We start from the raw sequence: 23,534 nt of genomic DNA on the forward strand, positions 1-23,534 counted from the left end.
ACATCTACGTATAATCATTCTCAAAACACACAATATATATATATATATATATATATATATATATATATATATATATATATATATATATATGGAAGGGTTTAGGTGCGGGTGATGCTTTCTGTGCGGTTGGACACACCTTAAGCATTAATATGGCGCACCTTAAGTACACAAATCACCACGCACTTTAAGCACACAAACAAATCACCTTAAGAACACAAATCACTCACCTTAAGTACATAAATCACGCACCTTAAGCACATTAAGCACAAAATCCACACACTTAAGATTTTTAAATGTCACATTAAGCACAAACTCACGCACATTAAGCACAAAATTCACACACTCTAAGCGCAAATCTCACGCACCTTAAGCACAAAACCTACGCACTTTAAGTTTTACCAACTACTCACTTTAAGCACAAAATCCACGCACTTTAAGTTTTAACAACTACTCACATTAAGCACAAAACACACACACCTTAAGCACAAAACTTATGCACAAGACTCACGCACCTTATATACAAAACTCACGTACCTTAATCACAAAACCACTCACCTTAATTTCGACCTATATGCAAAAATTACCAAATTGCCACCGCATTTTTTTTTTAATTTTGATAATCTTGAACGTTGATTTAAGCAGAATCAATGGCTCTATTTTAACCGCACAATCGCACCTGGGGCTATACGGTTATATTTATAGTATTTTGTTCAATTTAGTCCGCGTACTTTTATTCTTTTTAATTTAGTCTCTCTACTTTAAAAAGTGGTGAAACTAAGGACAATTGTTCAAATCTCATTAAGAACATGGTTGTAATTATTTATTTTAGACATACTAAATTAATATATTAGTGGTAAAAATAATTAATTTTAGATATTTGTAAAGTAATATATGAGTAGGGATATAAATATCGTTAGTGCCGCGTAACCTAAGTTAACGGTAATATTAATACCGTTAACTATTGTCCTTAATTGTACTACTTTTTAAAGTACAGGGACTCAAATGAACAAAAAAAAGATATATAAATTAAATTGAACAAAACGTTATAGTACATGGATCTAGTAGATATTTTGAGCTATTTTCTTTTGAATATTTTCCTTCATTCTAGGCGATTTTTTTTTCTTTTTCTTTTTTAAGACTGAAAGTTTGAAGTTGGATATGAATGTCTTCTTTAATGGTGATTGAAGATTTTTTTTTTTTTTTTTTCATTTTTGAATACTATTAACTCTATTGCAATGCAATGTCTGTTTATAACTACTTTCTCAACCTATTGAAGCACTGTTCATAACTACTTTCTGAACCTACTGAAGTACACACTATTCATAACTACTTTCTCACATACTGTTCATAACTACTTTACTTTCTCAACCTACTGAACCATACACTGTCCATAACTACTTTATCAACCTATTAAATCACTCATAACTACTTTACTTTCTCAATCTACTGAACCGACCACTGTAAAACTGTTCATAACTACTTTCTCAACCTACTGAAGCACTCATAACTACTTTACTTTCTCAACCTACTGAACCACACACTGTTCATAACTACTTTACTTTCTCAACCTACTGAACCACACACTGTTCATAACTACTTTACTTTCTCAACCTACTGAACCGACCACACACTGTTACACTGTTCATAACTACGTTCTCAACCTAATGAACCGACCACACAATGTTATACTGTTCATAACTACTTTCTCAACCTACTGAAGCACTCATAACTACTTTACTTTCTCAACCTACTAGTCCTACTGAAGCACTCATTCTACTTTACTTTCTCAACCTACTGAACCACACACTGTTCATAACTACTTTACTTTCTCAACCTACTGAACCGACCACACACTGTTACACTGTTCATAACTACTTTCTCAACCTACTGAAGCACTCATAACTACTTTACTTTCTCAACCTACTAGTATTGTGGAGTCAATAGTAACGCCTCCGCTAGGCTCGAATCCATAATCTTCTATGTGAGAGTTCAACTTGGTATCATTGGACCAAAAGGTGGGAATCAAGTGCCTCCAAAATATAAGGATTAAATAGTGATTTTGGTGTCAATTATCATGTAGTGTGATGACATTTCGATTATCCATTCAAGTAGATGGTCAAAGGTTCAATTTACTATTTTGTAAAGAATCATAAGTATTTCAAAAAACAAAAAAAATAGTGATTTTGGTGTTAAAAAATGATAAATTCTCTTATTCTCTCAAGACCCCGAATGAATTATAGCAATTACGGCTAGACCCCACAATATATTCTTTTCTTTAAGCAGAAGAAAACCAAATTCTGTGTCTTTCTTCTTGCTGCTTCCAATCCATCACCGTTCTCTCTTCTTCTTCTTCTTCTTCTTTACTGCCTGCTAGCTCACACTCAATCAGCCATGGCCGCTCTGCAATACTTGGATTCGCTTCGCAATGCCCACCCCGAACTCTCCGATTGGTACAATACCCTTGCAGATCTGTACCAGCGCAAGCTCTGGCACCAGCTCACACTCAAGCTCGAGCAGTTCGTTGCTCTCGCCGTCTTTCAGGTCTATATACACTCGTCTAAATATTTACTTATGCAATTAGTTTTTTTGCGTTTGTGAGAATGTAATTGTTTGATTCCGCGAGTCTTTTTGGTTGTATATGAGATTTGTTAGGGTTTTTTTATGCTCTTATGGGTTTAGTTTGGCCATTGGGTATCAAGGGTTAGGTTTAGAGGGAAACTGGGGACTAGGGGTCAAGAAAAGTTGGAAATTCAAAAAAGTTGCGCCTTTTGAATGACGATTGAATTTGAATTTGGAAAATCTTCATAACCGAATTCATTTATAATACGTGACTAGAAATTTATTATGAATTGAACTTTGCTTTTCATGATTAAGAAGGAAAAGTGAGTAATGGACCTCTACTCTTAACTCTAGTGCCAATTGCTAAAGTTTAGACTTGATATGCACAAGTAATGAAGTGAATTTGACAAGTATAATGGTTTTACTCTTTAAATCACAGTGAATTGTAAATCTGCTGGTTAACTGAATGAAATCTTTTTGAAAAATTAATGAGGAACTTCCATATTTTAATGATAAAGAGAAAATTATGCAGTTAAACTTCCCTTTGTTATGTCAAATAGGAAACTCCTAACCTTTTGTTCATTCCATTAAGTTCCTAGAAGAAATCATATTACATGCCCCTTTAACTAGTTAAAACAACTCATTACTTATCAAGTAGTAGATGTTCTCCTTCCATGGAGTGACAAAATGGATTGAATGGTTAATATGAATTGTTGAATGATAAGGTCTGCTGCTCTTGATTAGAGTGCTACTACTCGAAGAACTTGCAGCACATAATTCTGGGAATGTGCCAAGTAGCCATTTCCCAACACAGTTTGCACTATTCTTAGGTATCTAACAATAATGTCTTATTATAGAAGTCATCATTTGAAGCAATAAATTCTTATCTGTTACTTCAAGTATCATTATATTTGTCCTCTTCAAGAATGCACTTACATGTATGTCTAATCCAATCTTTTTGTTATGCTATTTTTTCTTACAGGCTGGTGATGCACTTATACAGCTGTATCATAATTTCATCACTGACTTTGAGACAAAGATCAATCTCCTCAAGCTTGCTCATTTTGCTGTCATTGTTTCTCGGCAGTACTCAGGGAAAGAAGCAGCAATTTGTTACCTTGAAGGTGTGATTGAGAAACTTCGTAATACTAAAGAGATGCGCATAGAGGAACCAATCCTTTATATTAAGATGCAAATTGCTTTATTTAAGCTTGAGCAAGGGGATCAAAAAAACTGCAATAAACTTTTGGAAGAGGGGAAGAGCACACTTGATAGCATGACTGACATTGATCCATCAGTGTATGCAAGCTATTATTGGGTATCATCTCAGTATCATAAATCTCGTCAAGAATTTGCAGAGTTCTACAAAAGTGCTCTTCTCTATCTTGCTTACACTTCAGTAGAGTCTCTATCAGAATCATTCAAGCTGGTAAATTTTCTATTCTTCATGCAAATTACAATTGAATTGAGTTATGTAGCATCGACATTGTTATCTTTCCCGTCATCATATTGATTTTGGTTTAATAATTCTAAGAATCAGTTTACATGGGAAATTGTTGGTTGAAGACAAGTGATGAGAAAATTCTTTGGATATGAATTCTAGTTGGATATATGATGGGCTAGCTGACATAAAAAACTAAAATGTTCTATTAGTATTTGAACATTGGATACTGCCGAATCATACATGCCTTAGTTGTAGAAATGCTCTTCTTGTGACTTCTGACCATGATTAATTTTGAGGTCAGCAGAATTTGAATTAATCTGTTCCTTATGTTTCTTTATCTTGGGAGTTACCAGAATGTTTCTTTATTGTAGGAGTTCTTTAGTGCAATAAATGTTTGATAGTTTTATATTTCACTACATTCAATATTGCTGCTGTGTTTTTCTTTTTAAGAATTCTGTTAGGATGTTAAACTGAATCGTTTATATAGTTGTGCTCTTAATTTAGTGGAGACTACTAAAAGTCCATGGTTTTTGAACTGTCATCCATACTATATCAACAATTTATTGAACCTTCTGTACATTGCTCATGTTTTGTGCATCATTGCTTTGCAACATAAACTTGTTTGTTGGAGTAATGATTATTTAGAATGTCGTATAAATTACTCAAATGTGAAATAACTTAAAAACTTTATTGAGGTATCATTTTAATTTTGTTTTTGGCACTTATTCTTTAAACTTTTCTCCAAAAGTGGCTGCACGACTGTTTTCTAGTATCCTCTGCTCTAATTGCTTCTTTTCATAAGGTAGAATGATTGTTTATTGTTAATTGCCAGTTTCCTGATGGTTTCATTTCTTAATGAAAAGTTATATGAATTAGACAGCTGCTTCTATGCTTATGCTCTTTATTCAACTTAACAGTCTTAATTATTCAACTTAACAATGTCTTAATTATTCAAATTACTCAAATGTGAAATAACTTAAAAACTTTATTGAGGTATCATTTTAATTTTGTTTTTGGCACATATTGTTTAAACTTTTCTCCAAAAGTGGCTGCAAGACTGTTTTCTAGTATCCTCTGCTCTAATTGCTTCTTTTCATAAGGTGGAATGATTGTTTATTGTTAATTGCCAATTTCCTGTTGGTTTCATTTCTTAATGTAAAGTTATATCAACTAGACAGCTGCGTCTATGCTTATATCCTTTATTCAACTTAACAATGTCTTAATTATTTAGGATTTGGCGTTTGATTTGTCTCTATCAGCATTGCTTGGAGAAAATATATACAACTTTGGAGAGTTACTTGCACATCCAATTGTAAGTTCACTAACATGCCTCTTTTTTTTTGTTTTTGTTTTTGTTTTTGTTTTTTGTTTTAAATTTGTTCCACCTGTGCAAAACACAATTATCAGTGATATGGTAGTATTCCTCACAGTTTCCTGTGGAAGTGGATAAATGCCATGATATCTAGAATACCAGTATTGTGATTTAGCTATTCCCTTGTGAACTCCCAATCAACTAACCTAGTCATCCCACCTTGCTACTTCTTACATCCAGAAGATGTTTACACATTCAATGAATGTTTTTATTTTATATTACTATATAATATATTTTTTGGTATACTAGATTTTTAGGAGGGGAAGTTACCCCATTCCAGGGCCAGGGCCTACCACCTGCCTTAGAAGACTAATAGTGATACTTGGAGATTCACTATTTTGAGTATTTTCATTCTTTTAAAGTACAGAGTAATAAAGATACTAACTCTAATAACTATTATTTTATTACTCTCTTCCATATAATAGTAGTCATTTTTTTTCCATAAACTTCGTATCCACTCAAATTCTGTCAACATGTAATGGGAGAAGGGAACATTTCTTTTTGTAGAAGTTAATACAGAATCACTATGCGATTTCACTGCTCACACATGCATCTATGATTTAATTTGAGAGGCTTTTGACCCTTAAGCATTTTGCAATAAGAATGGTTTCATGGTGCCAATTATTCATGTCATCTTTTAGATGCTAATCTGATCTGACATGTGATAATTGAAATTTGTTACAGATAAAGAGCCTTATAGGGACAAAGGTTGAGTGGCTCTACTATATTCTTGAAGCATTCAACACTGGTGATTTGGCTCGCTATCAAGAACTGTGCCATGTCCATCAAGCTGATTTGAATGCCCAGCCTGCCCTGGTACAAAATGAGAAAAATCTTCTGGAAAAGATCAACATTCTCTGTTTGATGGAAATCATTTTCAGGTATGATAATAGAATTTCTTGATTTTATTGGAATTTGAAGGAAGCCCTTCTTTATTGCCACCATGCATGTTAACTGAATGCAGCAAAACTTACTTGCAGTCGCCCATCTGAGGACAGAACTATCCCATTGAGTATCATTGCAGAGCGCACAAAATTGACGGTAGAAGATGTGGAGCATCTCCTTATGAAGAGTCTTTCTGTAAGTACTCGGTTGCTATTGCATTAGCTTACAATATTTAGCTCTTAAGATGGTATTGCTTACTGCAACAATCATGAAGCAGTATTTGGTTAGATGAATTGCAGAATTGATGTGTATCTCTTTGACCCTTTGCAAATGCTCTACTCTATATTTGGTGGCCCCTGGACCACTCAAGGAGAAAGATTTTTAAGTGATGTGACTTTTGCTTGTAGACACTGATTTGTATGTGATGGGGAATTTAACAGATTTATAAGTTTCTTTCTCAAAAAAAAAAGGGAAGCTTCATATCCTCTTGTACAAAAAGAGGAAGAAGAAGAGAGAGAGGGAAAGGGGTGGAGGGCAATCATTATTGTGTGGACCATACTGTCAAATAATGTACATTCAGTACACAAATAATGTACTTTTAGTATATTAAATATGTACATTGTATTCAGAGAAAGTACATTATTTGAGTACTGAAAGTACATTATTTTGTATAATGTACATTCAGTACATGAATAATGTACTTTTAGTATATAAAAAATGTACTTTTTGTTATGGTCCACACAATAATTTGCGGGTGAGAGGGTGGTTGTATCTTTAAATTATTCCTCTTTTACAAATATATGCTTGTGGCCTTTAATTCATCCTTGGATTTGAATGTCTTGAAGCCATTTATCAACAATTCAATTCTATGGTGCAGGTCCATCTGATCGAGGGAATAATTGATCAAGTAGATGGGAGTGTTTATGTTTCCTGGGTACAACCGAGAGTTCTGGGCATTCCTCAAATAAAATCATTGCGAGATCGCCTAGACAATTGGGTTGAGAAAGTGCACACTGCTTTATTATCTGTGGAAGCTGAAACTCCTGACCTCGTTGCGGCATAAAAGATTTGCAATAGAATATCCTGGTCTCAAGTCTCTACTGTGTTCATTCCAAGATATGTGCCTGTGCTCCAGCAAAGAATCAGGACAGTGTTTACATTCTAGAGGGCTTCAGTGTATGTTTGTTCTGATTATAATGCACAATTCACAATTTGCAATTCTCAAGCCTCTCTCAATCACTTTTTTTTTTTTTTTTTTTTTTTTTTTTTTTTTTTTTTTTTTTTTGGGAAAATTAAGTGCTCTTTCCATGTGCCACAGGACGGAATATGTGATAATGGTTTATTAAATTGTTGGAGTTTGTGTTGTGGCCCCGGGGGGGGGGGGGGGGGGGGGGGGGGATTGTTTTGTTTGACCTAATTTGATGTATTCTCCAAGTATGAAAATACTCCTACAAAGAACTCGTAATAGTTGATGCTTACGAATTGATTTCACTTGTGATGGCTCCATTGTAGTATTTTTATTTTTAATTATCGATTATCCATTTGGTCTACTGATTATTGTTATTAATCAAGTCCCAAGGTTGAATTTTAAAATATTATAGGATTGATTAAATTAGGTCCAAAAAAATTATTTGCTCTCTCAAAAAGAAAGCAAACTAAAAGTTAGTGCAGGTCTAGGTTTTTCTCACCCTAAGAACTTTTGGGTATGTCTTTTTTACTCGTGTCTTTATATTTTTGTTTTGCGCTCGCTTTTTTCTTGTTGTCTCTACGCCCTAGGGGGAACCGAGTAAGGCAAAGAAATTTACGGTGGGCAATGATAAGTGAGTTCTTGATGCATAAGCAAATTAAATTTGACGTTATGTAGAGTGTCATAGTGATAGTATAGTGCGTAGTGAGGGGTTTGGGAGTGTTAGAAGTCCAAGCCAATCGCTTCTTGTTTCAATTCTTTCATGGAAAAGATGTGCAATGTATGATTGATTACGGGTCGTGGGCTTTTGAGAAACACACGTTGGTTTGGTAGACTAGTAGAGGGCGAGCAACCAACGTTGGAGGAGTTGAAATCAACCAACCTCTGGGTTCATGTCTTTGACCTCCTGAGTGGCTATATGTCAAAGCGAATTCTTGAGCAGATTGGAAATTTTTTAGGGAGGTTTCTATATGACCTGTTTAATTTTGGGGGCTCGTGGCGCATCTATCTCCGTATAAGAGTGGCACTAGAGGTTTCCAATCCCCTGAACTGGAAGATGAAATGAAGAGGAGGGATGACTCGTTTGTGTGGATCACTCTCAAGTATGAACGGCTACATATCTTCTATTTCTTTTGCGACTGTTTGGGGCACACCGATAAGTTCTGTGCAAGGGCGCCCGATTTTAATGTGAAATCGGAGGAGTATGATTTGGGGCGTGGTTGAGAGTTGTGCCTAGGCACTGGAATGAGGGCATTGGGGTAAGGTGGTTGGTGCAGGAACACAGTGGGCATGAATGGGAGCCAACAGTGTACGCCGATGTCCTAGTAGGGAGAGAAGGGGGGGGGGGGGGGGGGGATTAGCAGAGATTGAGTGGGTATGTGGGTATGCAACTGGAGATGATGGAGAACACGAATGAGTTTGTCTTTGCGAGTGCTTGCTTCCAGACAGCATATGAGTACCCTAAGCTAGAGCTACTATGGCCTAGGTTGCCCACAGACAGTTCACGAAATTGTAGACATGGTGTCCAAGAATCAACTTGAGTTGTGTTTCTCATGGAGACGAAAGTGAATAGAATGTATGCATAGGGGTTGAGACTAAAAATTGGTTTTGAGGGCTTGTTCTATATTGATAGTGTTGACCTTAGCAGGGGTTTGCCTTTGTTTTGGAGAACTAAATGTGTGGCTAGCTTGATCAGTTTCTCTATAAATCATGCTGATGTACATGTCAAAATTGGGGCAACTTGGATTGGAGGTTAACTTTTTTCTACGACTTCCCAAAGAGGACTAAGAGGTAGCACTCGTGGGACTTACTCTGGGACCTGAAGCACAAATCAATGCTACCATGGGTAATGGTGGGGGATTTCAATGACTTAACTAGCCAGGCTGAGAAAAGGGGCAGGTTATGACATCCTAACCGCCCCTTGGAAGGCTTTAGCAGGGCACTGGGTGATTGTGGTCTAGTGGACTTGGAAATGGTAGGCTACCCTTCTACGTGAGAACATGGAAGGGTACGGAGGACAGTGGAAGAGAGACTAGATAGAGGTATAACATTTTTGCCTTACTCCTCGATCACCTCTTCGTAGAGTTAGGCCCCACAAAAAATTCTGTTTTCAGAGTGCGTGGCTATACGAGCAGGAGTGTCAGGGGCTTGTAGTCAAGGCCTGGGAGGACTTCGTTACCAGGTCCTTTCAAGGGCGGATAACGCTTTGTGCTGATAGGCAGACATAATGGTGAAGGGTGTGGAACCCATTATCCCAACGAGAGGTTTACCGTTTATGGCAGGGGGGCGGATCTTCTATCCCCTTATCTTTTCATTTTTTGTACTGAGGAACTCATTGCCATGATCAAGAAGTTGGAGGTGAACAGAGAGATCCATGGATGCCGCGTAGTGAGAGGGGCGCCTTTCACTGACCCACTTCATTTTTTGCAAATGATAGCCTTCATTTCTTCATTGCAAACGATAGGGAGGCGGAGGCGCGGAGTGCGTTAAGCGTTGCTAGGAAAGATACAAAATTGCTTTTGGTCAGGCTATCAACTTGAACAAATCCACCTTGGTGTTCAGTCGCAACACAGGGTAGGCTGTGAGGAACAAGATAAGTGGGATGCTATGGGGTCAATTGTTCAGAAGATTGCGTCCGCTATCTAGGGCTCCTGTCATTCATGGGTAGTAATAAGAGGAGAGTATTCGATTTCGTGACAGCAGAATCAACATGAGAGTTTGGGGTGGGGGAGGGGAAGCAAAACCAAGTCTTGTCTAAAGCCGGGAGAGAGGCGTGGCTATGCCTACGTACGCAATGAGCATTTATTTCTCCCGGTGTCAAAGTGAGTCTCTATAAAGGGGTATGAACAATTTTTTGCAAGGAAATGGCAGAAGTACGGGCAGAGGAATACACTGGCTGGCTTGGAACAATGTGTGCTCCTAAAGCGCAGGGTGCCTAGGTTTCAAACGACTATGAGAATTCAACCTTGCTTTGTTTGTTTTTTTTTTTTTTTTTTTTTGGAAAAATGGGAGGGGGCACCCCAGCGGGAAGTTAATTTCTCCCACTGCGCGAACAGAAGACACGAATGTATTCTCTCTCAATTATCTCATCCATTCCGGCCGGGCAAACTGTGAAGTCCTTCCAGTTTCCATGCATGGCTATACTCCAAGAAGCAATGGCATCCGCACTTTCGTTTTGGCTAAGCAAGGGTGGCGGTTGCTCACTTAACTTGAGGTGCTGGTCTCTAAGAATTTGAAGTTCGATACTTTGTTGTTGGATCATTGTTGGAGGAGGGCATTGGAAGCAACCGAGCTTCACGAGAGGGTTGTTGCTGCGTTGTCTGGCTAAACGAATTGATAATGAAGAGGGAACAGATGTCTAGAAGGACCCATGGCTAAACGAATTGTGGCAGCACATTCCTCCTTTTTGAATTGTCCGTAGGAAGCACACATGGTCAAAGCTATGGCTTTGAAGGAAGCCTTTTCATGGCTCAAGGATCGGGGATAAATAGACATTATTGTAGAGACAGACTGTCTCAACGTTATCTAGAGCGTCAATTCAAGGTCTACTGATTTCTCCTACAAAGATAATATCGCTAGGGAAAGTATTTTATTAATTTCTTCCTTTAGGAGCTTGATCATTAGGCATTTTAGGTGTTCAACCAACTTATTAACTTATACATTAGTTAGGGCATCGAGCTCTCAGTCTAAACCGACGGAGTGGATAACCTCACCACCTCCCTGCATTGCTAATTTTTTACTTCATGATAAATAATTTAATAGGAATTGCTTTGACTTTCAAAAAAAAAAAAAAAACCAAAAAATTCCTTACATTTTACAAAATAGGCTTGTTTTGTGATTTTTTATTATTATTTTGTTTTTATGCCCACAAGTGTTTTGTTAGAAATACATAAAGAGATAATACAACTTTACTCGCATAGACTTAGCTTACTGGTTCACTAAATAATATTTGGAAGAAGATAATACAACTCACAAAACGTCAAGTACGCATATTATAAAATATGTCTTCTTTTTATTAATTTAAAGAGAAATAACAACATTAATTTGTTGTTAGAATCCCTACCAAGAACCATAGCTAAACAAACATTCCAAGAAGAAAGAGGGAGGGAGAGAAGCATCAAAACATCCTCATCTCTGCAAAATGGTATGGTTTTAAGTATCAAAATGGTTACATACACAAAGTATCCTGCATGGCTGCTGCATCTGCATATTTCACAAAAATACATATAAATCTGAACAACAAATCTTTCTGGTACTCTTACAAGTTACAACAACAAATGAAAAACGAAGGATAGGATCAAAAGCTCCGGGCGCCAATCTTCAACATCGCTCGCTACATTCTGTTGTGAAAAGAATTTTCAAAGGGGTGATTCTCGTTATCACCTCTTCCCCCTCTCTCCCTCCCTCCCTCCGCCCTATCTACAAAGTACACCCCCCGGGATTTCACTCTTGCCGGATAAATGGAGACGAGCTAACATCTGTCGTGCTGTAAAAGGAATCCTCGGCTCCAACATAATAGGTCTCCTCCTTCTCCTCGTCCCACTTCACTACCTCCCTTATATATTTGAACGCCTCGTCAATCGTCACTCTCTCTCTCGCTCGCGATTGCCAAACAAACAGCTTCCGATCCGTGAGGGAAGCGTACGCATCTTTGAACTTCATCGCAACATAGTAGTAGGCTTGCTGTGCTAGCGCTTGGTGGTTGTTGTGGGGCCGCACGGGACTGAAATCGCTAAACCACTCGCAAGTACCTAAAGGCACCCAGTTCATCTTCTCCTCGAACAGATCGTACTTGTTCAAGATCAAGACAAAAGGCGTGTCTTTGAAACAAGGGTTGCGTATCATCGCCTCGAATAGTTCCTTGCTTTGCATCATCTTGTTTTGGAGTAGCACCCCACTGCCACTGTTATCTGGGGCGACCGACATCTGATCGTAATCACTCAGAGCAACACAGAAGATAACGACTCGTACATCTTCAAACATCTCTACCCATTTGCACCCTTCATTCATCCCCTTCGCATTTACCCTTATAAGTTGGTACCTGATAGAGAGGTTACATATGCATTTCAAATACCAGACTAATGGGATTCCAAATCGAGATCAGATGACATAAAGATGCGGTCTTAGCTAATTCAAAGAATCACTAAAAGTAAAACCAATGTTGCAAAAATCCCGCCTAGGCACCGATTAATCGACGCTAGGCGCTGGCTGGCCGCCTAGCGTATCACCATAATCGGTGGTATAGGCGATTGGCTGGCTAGGCGTCCTCCTAGGTGCCAACTAGGCCTCCTAGGCACCGATTAGGCCGCCTAGTCGGCCGATTAGCTATTGTACCCTTCTTTTTCTAAATGGGTTATTTTCACTCAAAACGACATCGTTTTGAGCAAAATAACCCTAAATTGTTCAAACTCTAGATGTTTTTTAGGTTAATATTTAATATTTTAGTATTACCTGTTAAAGTATTAAATAGTTTATAATTATCAAGTCTTAAAAAATTAAAAAATTTTAAACAAATTTTTAAAAAATAAAAAAATACACGGGCGCCTAGCGATTTTTTCAACCATGAGTAAAACAGATCAAAATATATTTGTTTCCTCGTCCTCATGCTTGCTACTTCCCAAAGATTTTCACCATATACAGTAAAAAAGGCAGGCAAGTAATGCTTTTAGTACCGACGCAAAGAATCTAAGCATTATGTTAGTGGTAAATATTACCTAGTCAGAGGCGGTGGAAGAGATTCCAGGTTGTCTGCATAGGTTTCAGACATCGGGCTACGGTCATCCAAGGAGAATTCCATGAAGGCCAAACCATTTCCCTGTGTAACCCCTTCAGTATACAGTATGTCACGCTCGGTAGGTTCATACTCGTTGCTTGATACCTCAACAGCCTACACAATAAAGGGAACAAAATATTATGTTCATTTGGTATTATTAGCTTTTACCCTTGTGTTATAATCCAGAGTTTCCAGTCCATAATGGAAGTCAAGGAGGTATGAACCAAATATGTAAAATGGAGTGACTATACGTAAGAGGGAGCATCTAGATGGTATAAGACGCAGAAATAAATGATCTTAATATCTTATAGCACTAGAAGTTGCAGGAAATTATATTCGCATTCCAAAAAGTGAGCGGGCTATGTTTCAATTCTTGTTTTGAAAGGCACATTGTCCTGATTGAAGGTCAACGAGAAAATGAGAAAATCATCATAGAACCCATCTGAGCACCCGCCCCACCCTTTCCCCGTTCTCTGGCAAAAAGAGTATATGTAATTCTTTTCTTTTTTTTCAGTTAGACCATGAGGTGTCCTGAGCAGGCCCTAACTGTAGGAGGCACCTTTAAGCCCGTACCATATTCAGACTAATCCCCATTCGTACCGGGCCAGCCCAATTAAGGGGCAAAGTGCTGGCCAGATTGGTTTTTCCATACGAGAGGGGGTTTGAACTTTGAACTCCATATGTAATTCTTTATTAGGTAGTCTTAAACTAGGATTCAACCAATTAACGCCTATATTGAAGAGAACTTCTCTTTAAGCCATTCAAATTGTTTAACAAAGCGGAAAAAATCTATAAGTAAATTTAACGCGTCTCGGAGTAAGATTTTCCTTAGCGCACCTTGCTTAAGAAGTAGTCCGTTACATCTGGAAGGAAGGGAAGCTCGTCTTTTCTCTTATATGTTTCCTGTATAGCTGGATCCTTCCACACCTCTTCAACTAAGGGAGCATATTCACGAGTCGCTGCTGGAAAGAAAGCATCTAAATCTCCCGTGGCTATGATATCTAACAGCCAGTCAGAAAAATGCCTCAGCCTCGGGTTTAGGGAATAGACACATTGTTTAGATTCACCATCACCAGAGTCAACTTCACCTACAAAAATCACCAAAATGCATAATCAAAAATAGAATAAAACAAACCAAGAGTTCAAAATTACAAACTGAATAGTACCAGTGATAAAAGTTCATTGAAACTTTTTTTTTTTTTTTTTGCTCTTAGAGTAAATATATAAATTTTAAAGATTGCAGAAATTTTTAATTGACAATAATAGTGCTAGAGATTTAAGGAACCTTCTTTTAGTTTTGACAAGGCCTCCTCTTCAAATCGCTCCCGTCCATCAAGGAGAATGCTTAGATACTTGTACATGTTGCTTTGAATCATAAGCTTAATATCTTGCAGTTCTTCAGCAGTAAACTTGTTTCCATACAAATATTTAGCCTGTTCAGAAAGTACGAATCCACCCAATAAAAAAAAAAGAATGAGCTAATAACAGAAACAAAGGAAATATACGAGTTTCAAATGTTTTTAAGGAAATCAAGATTGTATATAATAATGTGATCCATCCAACCACATTACAAGCCAGAAAAAATGCTGACATTTGCAATATTTATTTACACTACAAAATGAGAAACATGAAAAATTAAAACCTAGTCCCATCAATTAAACTAGTAGTTTCTTTATTTAGGGGGTGTTTGGATAATGGCTTATCAACCAAAGTTTGGCTTGTTTGACCAACTTTAGCTATTTGACAATTTGTTTTGTATACAGTTTTTTCGCTTGGCTTATTGATGTTACTAAGCTAAAAATGAAAAAACTACTTTGAGTATAGCTTATTGATATCAACTTATTGCATTTTCGTTTTAAAAGTCTAATTTACCCTTAATAGTTATTAATTATTGTAGTTTTTATATTTATTCAAACTAACATTTTTAATATCATTAGAACACATTTCTATAACCAACTAATACTATCAGCTAGTCAAAACAACTAAACCAATCAACTATCAACTAATTGCCAAACACCCGCTTAAAATAATATTTAAAAAAAAAAAAAAAAACTAGTCCCATCAATTAGTTTCGTTTTTCTTTACTTAGCATAATTTATTTAACATTTTATTTATTGTAAATCATTTATTTAACCTTAATAACATTCCTGGAGCTTTTGGTCAAAAAATAGCAGTAATGACGACTTCTCAAGGGAAAATTGGACGTAAAGGCAGACTTGTAAATCATAAACGTAGCGTAGTTACTCTTTTCCTTATTTATTTTGATAAGTAAAACTGTAAAATAGTAAATTACTAGTTCTGCACTCTAAACAAGGTAAGGGGCCTAAATAGGTAGGGCTTTTGGGATATTGGTTAAATTCATTGATCTCATCCATTGTGCTTGTGAATTAGGAGTTATTATTAAATTTATAAATGTCAAAGTAACTATATTTTCTAAACACTATAGCTTCCCTTAAAATTAGTATTTTGGGACTTCAATTAAATTCGTGCACCTCATCCTCCAAGAATTAGGATATTTGTGAAATCCATTGACTTGCGCTTTTTTTTTTTTTCATCAAGTTCAAGAAACCCCAATATATTAAGAAAATCTAATAATTCTGTGTTATTATACAATAGTTTTAGATGTTGTTGAACTTGGCTGTTTACCTATATGCTTATTGCCATTCGACTTTGACCCAAAAACCAGTGACCCTTTTTCATTCCCAAACTTGGCATGTTTTTCCCCTCATTTCTCCTTTTTATTTTTTCACTTGCTGAGATATCCTCAGAGAAGCGCAAGGCGGGTGAGCTTCCCTTCTCTGACGAACACTAGGGCACAAGCTTCTCCTTCTCCGGAGAGCCTCCTCCGGTGAACGCTAGGGCATGGCTTCTTGTCCAACCCAAAAGTAATCACCTAAACCTATTTCTATTTATTTTGATGAATTTGATGTGTATAATAGATTTGATATGTATTTTGTCCAACCTCAATTTATTTGTTTGTTACATTCATTTCTTTTATGGGTGTTTGCTTTTCTTTTAATGTGAATTGTTTGTCTATATGCTTGATTTTGGGTAAAACGTTGAACTTCAATTGAGAGGAACTAGCGTATTGTGAATCTTGAAATTTAATTTGTAAGGTATGTTGTGATGATGGAAGGGGTTTAAGGGAAAGTAAAACCTATAACATATCTAGCCAAGATCAATTAGGTTTCTTTATTTGTATCATTACAAGAAATGAAAGAGGAAGGTGACTGTGAAAGGGAGTACATAAATTTTGAAAAACCTCACACAAGGGTTCTACAATTTCGTAGACGACTTGAAATTGGACCAAACCCTCCCCTGAACTCGGACCAAACCACACTAAAAAGATTGAATCCAACCAATTAGCTGGTCTAACCCATGACCTTATAAACCCATATATTCTCTCTTATTTTATCGATGTGGGACTCTTAACAAGGTTCTACAAAACTTTATTATTACAATTTCGTAGAACCTCATTTCCTCTAGCAATAAAATTACTAGCACAAGACAAATTCAATCAGGAACAATAAGCAAAATATCTTTTTAAAAACAAAAACGAATTACCTGTTTGAATATGGTGCTGGTTCCAGAGCCTTCCAGTCCGAGTAAAAGTAGCTTCTGAAGTCTTTTCTGCTCCAGATAATTAGGAACAGTTGTATAGTTGCTCGGTTCATCCCTTTGACCGTGGGGCTGACCATTGGGTACAGGCAGTGAGAGCAAGGAACAAAGGAACCGCGTTGAAGCCTATGCAGTCAAATAAGTTTTAGAGGTGTTCTTCTACAAGCCACGTAAATAAAGTGAAATCAAGACAAAAATAGTTCCTGTTCATACCTTTTCCCATATGTTTCCTCTGATATTATTCTGTCCTTCTTCCTCATAACGCCCATCATCATATACCCAAAAGTGAGTGTCACGGGGACATTGCACATTTGCAAGCTAAAGTAATAACATGAATAAAATCCATATGTAATTCGCTCTTTATGGAATACTCTTATAACTACATGCTTAGATGATAGAAAAGAAAAGAAAAGAAAAAAGGCTCACCGTCAATACTCTGAATTCAAGTTTTGTTATCTCTCGGCCATTCATGTAGACCTGAGTGTTTCCATTGCTTGCGTGAGGACTAAGCTTCCCAGTGAAACTCAGGTTTGAACTCACAATTCTGTCGGGTTTTTCTCCCTCCTGATCAAGTAATAAGGTAGCAATGCCTGATTATTTCTTTCTTTCAACCGAAAATATAAAACTCAGTTTGAAAACTGAAAAGAAGGAAGTTACCTTTCCCCAAAGGCCAGATTCTTTGTCATACCAATATCGACCAGGCTTCAACTTTCTGGGAGGTAAAGGGCATCCGAATAGTTCTGCCATCTCTTCTGGTTTCAAAGGGTACCCATTTACAATCAGCTGCTCGGGCCTAAGCTGATTAGCAGAACATTCTTTTTCTGCCTTCATTATTTGCTTAACTTCTAAGGGATTAAGCAAGCGTGACAACAACCTAGAATGTTTACCCAATTTGGAACGCTTGGACTCATCGATGGGCTCACCAATACAAGTTACACATTTTCTCCCCTCCGGCATTGACCCCATTGCTCTAAGCACACAATTGCTGCAATACTTTGCATCACAAACCAAGCACGACTCCTTAGTTTCCCACTTTCCTTTTCCACACCGGCAACACAGTTTTGTTTTCTTTTTCTTCTTCTTTTCTTTCGAAACCCCAACATATTCGGGAAAAACTTGGTTCTCCAATTCCACCCTTTTCTGCTCAGATCTATCAACGGTATTGAAAGTCACCACTGGAGCTCTCCTGCCTTCATTGACGGCCAGTTTTGGAGCATCATCTGGAGGGTTGTGTGCAGAGCTAGGTGATGCTGAGGGAGAACCCGATGAAGATCCAGGGCTCCGAAGAACCGACACCTGGGACTCTGAGCTTCTCGACAGCCTCGGACTTTGACCGGGTGGACTGGTGACACCAGCAATACACGAGACAGGCAGGGGGATTGGTTCAATGACCGGGGCAGCATCATGGATCATTGGTCTTCCGGATTCTGAAAGAGATTCTGCTTCAGATGCTGTTGGAATCGAATCGGAGTTCACATCAATCGGCTCTACCCTTGGAAGGTCATATAGTATTGGAGGACCCTTGTACTCTAGAGCTATCGAGTAATCCAGATTAGCTCCCTCTGCTGGGACGGGAACCCCCGGAGGAAGCATCGTTCTCACCATCTCCCTCCAATTCTCACCCTTATCTTTCTCCATCTTTGCTCGCACAGATTTTGACCAACTCTCCCCTCTATCCGCACCTTCGATTTCCCAAACTATAACTTCTAAATACTTCTAAACTCCACATCCATTACGCAAAAAGAACAATGCTGTTTCCACAATCAGACAACTGAATCAATGAATCTCTACACAACTTTGAAAAATTAAAAGCACTGATTGGAACCAGTCAAGTGAAAATCATTAGAAACCAGTTACCATCCCTATATCTAATCAAGAAATTCCCAAGATGGAATTCAACTATTTATTTGGAATTCAACAAACGTTGATTTGCCCACCAAACTACTAAAAAAGCCTTCAACTTTGAAACAGCCTGTAAATCTAGAAATTCCATAAAACTGAAAAGTACAAGCCACGAGCTTTTCAACTAAACAGACCTAAAGACCCAAACACCTATCATTGAAAGATATAAAAATAGAAACTTTTGATGAAAATTAAAGGCAAAGTAGTTGGTTGAAGGGGTGATCAACAAGTCGGAAAGCTGAAATTTTCAGAGTCAAATCTAATATAATCAAACCCCAAGCCGCAACAAGAGAAGGTTTCAACTTTCAACATATAACAAGTAAACAAACGCATGATAAAGATAAGGTAAACAGACTAATCAAGATAAGAAAAAAAAAAAAAAGTTAAAATTTTACTTCAGTAAATTCAGGTAAATGGTAAAAAAGCTGCAAAAAAAGGGGGGTTGAATTTATACATACCTGAGAAACAGACAAACTAAGATTATGAAACCAAGGATGAGGTTGAGAGGAGTCAAAAATAGCTTAACTTTTCGAAGCCCCAAAGTGCAAAAAAGATAAAAAGAAAAAGAAATATTAAAGGGGTGAATGAAAAATGAAAAATGAAAATGTAGTCTTTTGGGGAATCTACCATTTAGAAGAAGAAGAAGCTGCTAAATGACAGATTATATACACACAGACTTATGGAGGTGTACATAGAGAGAATTCTAGAGAGAGAGAGAGAGAGAGGAGAATGGGACAGATATCATTTGCTGAATACAACGGAGAGAGGGGGTAGAAGAGGGGTCCACGTCAGTGCACGATTGGGACTGTGTAGGGAGGAGTGATGATGAAGACGACCGACAGTGGATACACGCGCGGGCGGGTGCTAGTGGGGTTCCGGAAAGATAGGGTTGTTTGGTAAATAAGTGTTAGCAAATAATAGTTGTTAATTGATTGTAAAAATATGTTTGGTAAATTAGTTATTAAATGATAATTGATTATATGTAAAATGATTTTTTTTAAAAAAATTGATTGAAAAATCTGCTTTGAGTAATTTTTTAATTTTTTTTAATTTTTGAAACAATAAACCGTTACAAAAAATTTAATTAATTAAACACTTATATTGGTTGTTTAACCAAGTCAAACAATTAATAATGGTCAAATAAGTCAAAATTGATTGATAAGCTAATTATGTTACCAAACATGACCAATATATATACACTTGGTTAAAAAAAGGGTCAAATAAGTATTTCAGTTATACTCAAATGTGTAAGTATGTGTCTGTTTGAAAAGTTGAAAAATATATATTTTTTTAAATAACTCATTTTTCAAAAAATATTTTAATTTTCTAGTGTTTGACATAATGTCAAAAGAATTGTTAGTTATATTCTCAGTGGAGGCGTTGTTGACTCTGTGTGCATGTAATGTAATAGAGTCAGTAGCTTTCAAAAAAAGATTAAGATAGTAGTTATATTCCCTCGAGTTTGTGCAGTGGCATCGCCATCAATGGTCCCTAACTTCCGTAATTACCATCTGTCATCATCCGAGTTGCGAAAATTTACCTTCTAGCGTCCTTCCGTTACTTCCTCCCGTCTCAGCCGTCAAAATGGAGGGTAATATTGTCAATGTCGTTTCAAAGAATACGAATGGTAGCAATGCTTTCATCTTCTTCACGCTCCTTAGGGTAGTAAACCCTAATCTTCATCTTCTTCATCAAAGTTCTCATCTTTTTCAAGTAATTTCATGAGCAACAATGTCATCTTCTTCAAGTATTTCAAGGAGGAGATATAATTCTGGAGACCCCATACACAGTCATGAGTGTCAGTGCGGGAATCAACTGGTGATTCGAACTTCTTGGACATATCGCAATCTGGGTAGGAGGTTTTGACAATGATTTGAATCCGGACAGGTAATCTTACAATTTATAATATTGAATTTATACATTTTTGAAATCGGTTTAATTTTTTCAGAATTGATTTTTTTTTTTTTGGTTTTAGGGAGGCAACGGTTGTGGTTTCTTTAACTGGGCGGATCCTCCAATGTGTTCACGGGCAATCAGTATAATACCCAGACTTTTGAAGAGGATAAATAGAGACAAAGAAGAGATCGAGAAGTTAAAGGTTATGTTAGAAGTTGCTACTAAGAAAAATGTAGTGATGTCTAAGAAAAATAGTTGTTGCAAATTCGCAATTGTAATCATCTTTGCAATAGGATTCGTAGTTCATGTGTTTAGCAAATGTAGTACTCAATCAATAGCACTTGTCAAAATGCTTCCAGGCAATTAATGTTGTAACCTGATTTGGACCATTTAATGAAATGTGTTTGAAGTCTATTTAGTTAAGCACCATGGTATTGAAGTGTGTTTGCAGTGTGTTTAGTTAAGCAAACATGAACATACATTAATGGCCACAAGTACATTATTGAACATACATTTGCAGTATGATAGCAGCCATTCCAACAAGTTAAGCACAATCAGTTAATCCATTTCTACCACATACAATAAGACAATAAAAGCCAATTGAGCAACCATTCCATTTCACCAAACTGTTCCAACAATTCCCAATGTCAGTGTAACCAACTAACCGAACATGAACATACATTGCCAAATATGACCACTGTATACCAATTGCATAACATACAACTGTCTACCAATTGTGCCAAAATAAGAGTTTAGTCCTCTACCAAAAAAAAAAAAAAAATAGAATTTCAGCAGTATTGGCTACCAAAAAAGACCATAACTTTAACACTAGTTTTATTCAATGTTTATAGGATCATCACTTGTGTTTTTGAATTTTGATTTCTGAGAGCTACGAGTCATATATTTTCTTCCTTGCCTTGCCTTGGCAAACATCTTCTTCTTTGTTGGTTGACTCACTTGTTGACTATCTTCTTCTTCTCCAAGAGTTGGTGGCTACTTGTAATTAGTATTTCCTCAGCATTCACTTGTGGTTGCAATGTTGGGTTTTGAAGCACTTGAGATACCATTGCATCAATATCAATGTTTGCCAACCAACTATCATCTTCTTCTTCCAATGTAGCTTGACTGTGTGTAGCATCTGGCAGTGTAGATTCAGAGTGTGTAACATCAGGCAGTGTAGCTTGACTGTGTGTAGCATCTGGCAGTGTAGATTCAGAGTGTGTAGCATCAGGCAGTGTAGCTTGACTATGTGTAGCATCCGACAGTGTAGCTTTAGTGTGTGTAGCTCCTGGCAGTGTAGGTTTCTTAGCCTTTACCCTCACTCTTTTCTTTGGATTGGCCAATGACAGAAATTTCACAACAAAGGACACAAAACATATTATAAGCTACACACATATTATAAGCTACAAAACAGATTATAAGCTACACACAAATTATAAGCTACAAAACAGATTATAAGCTACAAAACAGATTAAAACCAGAACACTTACCAATCTCTCCCTAACAGCAGGATCATCAGGGCATTTTCTTTTGTTGTGGACTTCCTTCTTGCATGTAGTACAATGCATCTTCACATGGCTCCTTTTCAAATGGATACCATCATTGGAGACCTCGTCAACTTCCTTCTTTTTCCCAGATTTGGAGACCTCATCAACCCCCTTCTTTTTCCCAGAGTTGGATACCTCTTCAATTCCCTTGTTTCTTAAATTTTTTGGGTCTTCCTGGCTTGGCAGTGTATAGAGGTGGAAGAGGTGGCTCTCTATCAGTTTCATGCTACTCACTAGGACCTACCATAGGCTTGATGCTACCTCCATAAGACTTCAAGTATGTTTGTATGAAGTAACATTTGTGTACATAGTCATGGACTGGACCCTTACCATGCTTCATCCAAATGGCACTTATAGCATGTCTACAAGGAATACCAGTCAAGTCCCAACTCCTATAAGTGCATGTCATTCTACCCAAGTCTACTTCATGCTGCTCAAATGAATTATAGTTCACCCCACGTGTCTCAAACAAGTTGTCATCACTCTGTATCACTGTATACCCCCCAGCCAATTGTTCATTCACAACTATTTCTTAATAATCCTAGGGCATATAGGGCCAGTCCATTTCCATGCTTCTTTCCTACACTGATACAACCTACGCATAATTTCTTCCTCAATGTTTCAAGGCAACTAATTAGAGGCTGCTCTCTAGCATCTAAAATGACAGAATTATAACACTCACAAATGTTATTAACTAAGATATCACAATGTGCAGTTGTACTAAAATGTGACCTAGACCACTCTGAAGGATGTTTGTCAGCTAGCCATTCATATGCCTTGGAATCAATGGTCTTCATCTTCTTCATTGCAGCTGTGAAGGTGTTTACTGTTGTGGCCCTAGCAGCATCCCATAAACCATCTTTAATTGTCTTTCCAGTGAAGCCAGCTAGTTTCATGTTCCCATGTAAATGTCATGTAAATGTCTCACACAGAATTTGTGAGTCACAGCTGGAATAACATACTCAAATGCAGGGAGTAAACCCTTTTGCTTATCTGCAAAACAAATGGTTAACAGTTAGAAATAAATGAAGGCAGCTCAAGCTTTTAAAACTGTAAGAAATGAATGTTAATTCCAGTTCACATACCTGAAATAAATGTTACTTCCAGTTCATCAACAGGAGTTATTGCAAGATATGTCTTAAGGTGTTGTAAAAACCAAATCCAACTTTCCTTAGTCTCTCCTTCAATAATTGCATACGCAAGATGAAACATACTATCATTTCCATCAACTCCAATACTTAACAACAACTGACCCTCATGCAATCCTTTCAAATGACACTCATCCACTCCAATAATAGGCCTACAGTACTTATAGCTTAGTTTACGTGCTTCCCAGCACATGTAAAATCTTT

General features: G+C 37.2%; 2 protein-coding genes across 4 annotated transcripts; one reads left to right on the forward strand and one right to left on the reverse strand.

The window, feature by feature from the left end:
• Nucleotides 1-2,213: 2,213 nt before the first annotated feature.
• On the forward strand, nt 2,214-7,494 carry LOC109185416 (26S proteasome non-ATPase regulatory subunit 13 homolog A). Its single transcript, XM_019335442.1, has 6 exons — nt 2,214-2,541; nt 3,542-3,988; nt 5,235-5,315; nt 6,060-6,256; nt 6,356-6,455; nt 7,138-7,494. Exons 1-6 carry the CDS (start codon nt 2,392-2,394, stop codon nt 7,321-7,323), a joined length of 1,161 nt encoding a protein of 386 aa, XP_019190987.1. The 5' UTR covers nt 2,214-2,391; the 3' UTR covers nt 7,324-7,494.
• A 4,065-nt stretch (nt 7,495-11,559) lies between these two features.
• On the reverse strand, nt 11,560-19,458 carry LOC109185346 (extra-large guanine nucleotide-binding protein 3). Of its 3 annotated transcripts, none has more exons than XM_019335327.1 (9): nt 19,198-19,458; nt 17,495-18,588; nt 17,264-17,401; nt 17,051-17,155; nt 16,784-16,963; nt 14,505-14,652; nt 14,057-14,307; nt 13,161-13,333; nt 11,560-12,487 (listed from the first exon to the last, which is right to left on the reverse strand). In XM_019335327.1, the coding sequence occupies exons 2-9, from the start codon at nt 18,473-18,475 to the stop codon at nt 11,890-11,892; spliced, it is 2,574 nt and encodes an 857-aa protein (XP_019190872.1). In that variant the 5' UTR covers nt 18,476-18,588; nt 19,198-19,458; the 3' UTR covers nt 11,560-11,889. The 3 variants fall into 3 exon arrangements, with proteins under 3 accessions (XP_019190872.1, XP_019190871.1, XP_019190870.1); XM_019335326.1 differs by lacking the exon at nt 19,198-19,458 and having other exon boundaries at nt 11,560-11,808; nt 11,848-12,487; nt 17,495-19,043; XM_019335325.1 differs by lacking the exon at nt 19,198-19,458 and having other exon boundaries at nt 17,495-19,043.
• Between the last annotated feature and the right edge of the window lie 4,076 nt (nt 19,459-23,534).

The sequence above is a fragment of the Ipomoea nil genome, unplaced genomic scaffold (assembly GCF_001879475.1).
Source record: "Ipomoea nil cultivar Tokyo-kokei standard unplaced genomic scaffold, Asagao_1.1 scaffold1317, whole genome shotgun sequence".
NCBI lineage: Eukaryota > Viridiplantae > Streptophyta > Magnoliopsida > Solanales > Convolvulaceae > Ipomoea > Ipomoea nil.

What these genes read in the sequence shown, in the direction of transcription:
- LOC109185416 (XM_019335442.1), top strand. Translation starts at nt 2,392, where the DNA reads ATGGCCGCTCTGCAATACTTGGATTCGCTTCGCAATGCCCACCCCGAA. An exon ending in TTGCTCTCGCCGTCTTTCAG is followed by an intron (nt 2,542 to 3,541) that starts GTCTATATACAC and finishes TTTTTCTTACAG; the next exon opens with GCTGGTGATGCACTTATACA. An exon ending in TTGATGGAAATCATTTTCAG is followed by an intron (nt 6,257 to 6,355) that starts GTATGATAATAG and finishes ACTTACTTGCAG; the next exon opens with TCGCCCATCTGAGGACAGAA.
- LOC109185346 (XM_019335327.1), bottom strand. Translation starts at nt 18,475, where the DNA reads ATGGAGAAAGATAAGGGTGAGAATTGGAGGGAGATGGTGAGAACGATG. An exon ending in AATCTGGCCTTTGGGGAAAG is followed by an intron (nt 17,402 to 17,494) that starts GTAACTTCCTTC and finishes TTACTTGATCAG; the next exon opens with GAGGGAGAAAAACCCGACAG. An exon ending in GAGGAAACATATGGGAAAAG is followed by an intron (nt 16,964 to 17,050) that starts GTATGAACAGGA and finishes TTGACTGCATAG; the next exon opens with GCTTCAACGCGGTTCCTTTG.